The sequence below is a fragment of the Melanotaenia boesemani genome, chromosome 8 (assembly GCF_017639745.1).
Source record: "Melanotaenia boesemani isolate fMelBoe1 chromosome 8, fMelBoe1.pri, whole genome shotgun sequence".
Taxonomy (NCBI): domain Eukaryota; kingdom Metazoa; phylum Chordata; class Actinopteri; order Atheriniformes; family Melanotaeniidae; genus Melanotaenia; species Melanotaenia boesemani.
The window spans coordinates 36,588,315-36,593,030 of NC_055689.1; the positions used below are offsets into that span (position 1 = coordinate 36,588,315).

The following is a 4,716-nucleotide window of genomic DNA, read 5'->3' on the forward strand; positions in this document are numbered from 1 at the left end:
TAATTAATGTCTGGAGTGGTTTCAGGATTCTTCAACACGCAGCCTCTCGGGATCGCCCCGCCACTCCTAACGGACTACATCTGGTTTCTCCCCACCATTCTCCCAGTTTCAATAAACCTTACTCTGTTCAAACGTTTACCCTCTGTGTGTGGCTGAACTTCCGGGTCTTCAGGAGCTAATCATTACAGCTTTATTGTCTGTTCTTCTGTCTGCACTTGCTTTAATGTGTTTTTATCTTATAGTTTGAATTCTGAGCGTGTCTTCGCACAAAAATGTCCATTTACAAACGTGTACAAATATCAAACTATCTGATCTTATCTGTTCATCTTCTGGTACGTCGTTACGTTTTAGGTCATATGGATCAATTTGACTTTATATTTAATATTTATATCTTTTCTAAACCGGATATGTGGAGTAACCGGATACCCAGAAGCCCTGGATGACCAGAGAGGTGGAGACACTGCTGAGAGAGGAACACGGCTTTCAGGTCTGGTGATGTTACACAATACAGTGCAGCCAGAGCCAACCCGAGGAGAGGCATCGCAGAGGCTAAGACAGCATTTAGAGGAAGATGGAGGACCACTTCAGCAGTAACAACACCAGGCAGGTGGTGCAGGGGATCCAACACGTCACCAATTACAAGCCCGGAAACCTCTCAGTGGCTGAGGGTGACGCCTCGCTGGCCGAGGAGCTTAATGTCTACTTCACCCGCTTCGAGGTGGAGCCACCGGAGGCTGCATCCCTCCCCTCAGCCCACGGAGACCACATCCTCAGGCTGGAGGAGCTGGAGGTGCAGCACACACTGAGAGGGGTGGACCAGGGAAAGCTGCTGGACCGGATGGTGTACCTGGACCAGTTCTGAAGACCTGTGCAGACCAGCTGGCTGGTGTCTTTACCAGGATTTTTAACCAGTCCTTGTCCCACCCTGCCTGAAGTCCTCGGTGATTGTCCCCCTGCCAAAAAAGACGACCATCAGTAGTCTGAATGACCACCGTCCAGGGACACTCACACCTATTTCCATGAAGTGTTTTCAGAAACTGGTGCAGGGTCACTTCAGGTGAACATCACCGCTAACAGATCCACAGAGGACGCTGTCGCCACAGCTCTCCACACTGCTCTAAGACATCTGGAGCAGCTGACCGGGTGGTGTAGGGACAATAACCTGGTTCTTAACACCACCAAGACAACGGAGTTGGTCATAGACTTCAGGAGGGAGAAAACAGACATCCAGCCATCATTCGTCAGCAGGGACGATGTGGAGAGGGTCTCCACCTTCCCATTTCTGGGCGTTCAGATCAGGAGGACCTGACCTGGAGCGCTAACACCTCTGCAGTGGTTACGAAGGCCCAGCAGAGACTTTACTACATGAGACTTCTCAGGAAGAACCAGCTGCCACAAAAGCTGTTCTTTCTACCACTGCTCTGTAGAGTCTGTGCTGACGTACTGTCTGTGTGTTTGGTTTGCAGCTGCACAGCAGCACAGAGAAAATGGCTCCAGAAGGTCCTCACCACGGCCCAGAAAACCATCGCTGCCCTCTGCCTTCTTGGATGAACTGTACACCTCTCGGTGCCTCAAGAAAGCACGAGATATAATTTAGGACAAAACTCATTCAGTCTAAATTCCTTCCTGCTTCTACAGCTGGTGTTTTAGAGTAAGTGTAGGACAGAGTAACAGAGCTTCCTTCTAAACTGGACTCTTCATTCTTGACTGCAGTGAGTTCTTCACAGCTGACACCTAAACTGTTCATGGCGTTTAACTCTCTTCTATCTCCACCACCTGCTCAGCCTCCCACTGTGCTGACTGCAGAAATGTTTGCTTCCTACTTCACTGAAAAGGTCGCTACCATCAGTAACCAATTCACTGAGCCTGACCAACTCAGCCTTACCAAACCAGCTACTGGTGCCTCACTCTGCTCTTTCCGCTGTCTAAATGAGGGCGAAGTCTCTAAACTTCTAGTCAGCTCAAAACCCACAACCTGTCCTCTTGATCCTGTTCCCTCTGACATGCTGCAGAGCATTTTACCTACAGTCAAATCTGCAGTAACTCATATTATCACCTCCTCTCTTAAATCCGGTGTCTTTCCTTCTGCCTTCAAGCAAGCTCGGGTTACCCACTGCTGAAGAAACCCACACTCAACCCAGCCCAGGTTGGAAACTACCGGCCGGTCTCATTGCTTCCATTCATGTCTAAATTACTAGAGCGTGCCGTCTTCAGTCAGGTCTCACAGTTCCTTCAAGACCGCAACCTGTTAGATCCATATCAGTCTGGCTATAGGCAAGGCCGCTCTACTGAAACTAATCTCCTGTCAGTTACTGATTCCCTATCACTGCTATGCAGATGACACTCAGCTTTCTCTTTCTTTCCCACCTGACGACACAACCGTCTCAATGCAAATACCAGCATGTTGCTGATATCTCCACATGGATGAAGGATCGCCACCTTCAGCTAAATCTGTTCAAGACCGAGCTTATTGTCTTTCCAGCCAATCCTTCTTTACCGCCACAGATAAGCATGCAGCTTGACTCAATCATGCTTGTGCCTACGTCTTCTACCAGGAATCTTGGTGTCATGGTAGACAGCCAGCTGACCTTTAAGGACCATGTTGCCTCGGTTTCCCGGTTTGGCCGATTTGCTCTCTACAACATCAGGAGGATCAGACCCTACCTGACTGAACACACGACCCAGCTCCTGGTCCAGGCTCTGGTCATTTCACGCATTGACTACTGCATCTTCTTACTGGCTGGCCTGCCTGCATGCTCAGTTAAACCTCTGCAGATGATCCAGAACGCAGCAGCACGTCTGGTCTTCAACCAGCCCAAAAGAGCTCATGTCGCTCCGCTGCTAATCACTCTCCACTGGCTTCCAGTTGCAGAGCATCAAATTCAAAGCTCTGCTTCTGGCTTACAAAACAATAACCCAAACGGCTCCGGTCTACCTTCACTCCTTAATCCAGAGCTACACTCCCTCTCCACAGTTACGCTCTGCCAGTGAAAGACGCCTAGTGCTCCCACCACAAGGTGGCGCCACATCAGTAGCTAGACTCTTCTCCTCTGTTGTTCCCCGGTGGTGGAACCATCTACCAAACTCCGTCCAATCCGCAGAGTCCTTATCCACTTTTAAAAGCAAGCTAAAGACTCAGTTGTTTAAGGAGCATTTCCACACTTAGCTTAACTCTTCTACTCAGAATGAGTTAGAAAGATTTGTCCTCAACCAAGTACCGAAGAAGCTGTGTGCACTTATGTCCAAGTTGATATTGTGTGATGAAATTGTATTGTATTTAAACAAAATGACTTAAAAAAAAAAAAAAATTATATGCACTGCCTCTTGCACTACATGACAGCACCTGGTCCAACTGGACTCAAAGCAGTCTGACTATCTCTTAATTATGATGTCCCATTTTGTTTGAATTCATGCTTGTGTTGTTCTTACTCTCAAATGTAAGTCGCTTTGGATAAAAGCGTCTGCTAAATGACTGTAGAATAGATTAGAACAGAATAGAATAGAAAAGTAAAGCATTTGATTTATTATAAAAGCAAACAAACATGCAAAAATATTCATGTGTTGCACTTTTTATTTAGATCTGTTTATGAGAAGCAACAACATGTTAAAATGTCTGGTAATAAACTTTCTTTCTTTCTTTCTTTCTTTCTTTCTTTCTTTCTTTCTTTCTTGTGTCATATAAGTGGAGGTTTATGTCATATTTGGCTCTGTAGTCCATTGTAGGACTAACAGACTAAAAGCTTCATTTTATTCCTGCAGCAATTAGGTTTTTAAATGATTTGTTGTGATATGACATGTTTGTTGCTCTGTTTAGTTTTCTTCTGCCCCAAGGGGATAATAAAAATTCTTTAACTAAACTTAAACTTGAGGCCCTCTAGTGGACGTTGTGGAGTATTGCGTTGTCTTTGCTCCAAAGGTTTTTGTACAGAGTTTTGCTGTTTCCTGTCACTGTGGGCTTCACAGCACAGTAGTACACAGCAGAGTCAGACACTGCAGCAGAGGAGATCTCCAGATCCAGTTGTTTCTTATCATTAATCACTTCAAAAGACAGTCCAGGAACCGGAGGAGATATTTCTCTTCCTGTTCCAAAGTGAGAGATCAGGAATTCTGGTGGTTTTCCTGGATATTGTCGATACCAGAAGAAATAATCATCACCAGTTGGTGTTTTAGAGTAAGTGTAGGACAGAGTAACAGAGCTTCCTTCTAAACTGGACTCTTCATTCTTGACTGCAGTGAGTTCTTCACAGCTGACACCTAAAGGAAGAGAGAAGTCAAATAACTGAAGAAGAAGCAGAAAATCCAGAAATGGATGTTTTAAAGAAGCAAACAAACCTGTTAGAATGACTAGAAACAGCAGAGTGAATCCAAATGTCTGCAAAGACAGCATGTTGAATAAAGGTGATGTTTGTGGTTTGTGTGTTGAACTGTGTTGAATGTGGAAGTTTGTGTCTCTTCTAGAGTTCAGTAACAGCTCAGCTCCTCCCTGAATCTCTCCGTCTCCTCTTTCATCTGTAGTTTCTCTTCTCTCAGTTACTCTTCCTCCTGGTTAACAGTCTGGCTGCTTCATCTTCATCACTCTGATCTCAGGAGCTTAGAAGGTCTTTCTGTTTTAGATCAGGACTTAACAATCTGGATCCCAGTTTCACTGTTGGAAACGTAAAAACTTTTATCCATGTTTAACTTGGTTTTCTATGATTTTAGGGAGGAATAAAAGAT

At 45.4% G+C, this 4,716-nt stretch overlaps 1 gene segment (V, D, J or C); it reads right to left on the reverse strand.

Annotated features, from left to right (window-relative positions):
• Positions 1 to 3,955: 3,955 nt before the first annotated feature.
• LOC121645189 lies at positions 3,956 to 4,388 on the reverse strand (the record flags this gene model as incomplete). The annotated part of the segment is given in 2 exon segments: positions 3,956 to 4,254; positions 4,333 to 4,388. Coding segments are annotated over 2 exon segments (354 nt in total), but the record flags the coding sequence as incomplete, so codon positions are not given.
• Positions 4,389 to 4,716: the final 328 nt, after the last annotated feature.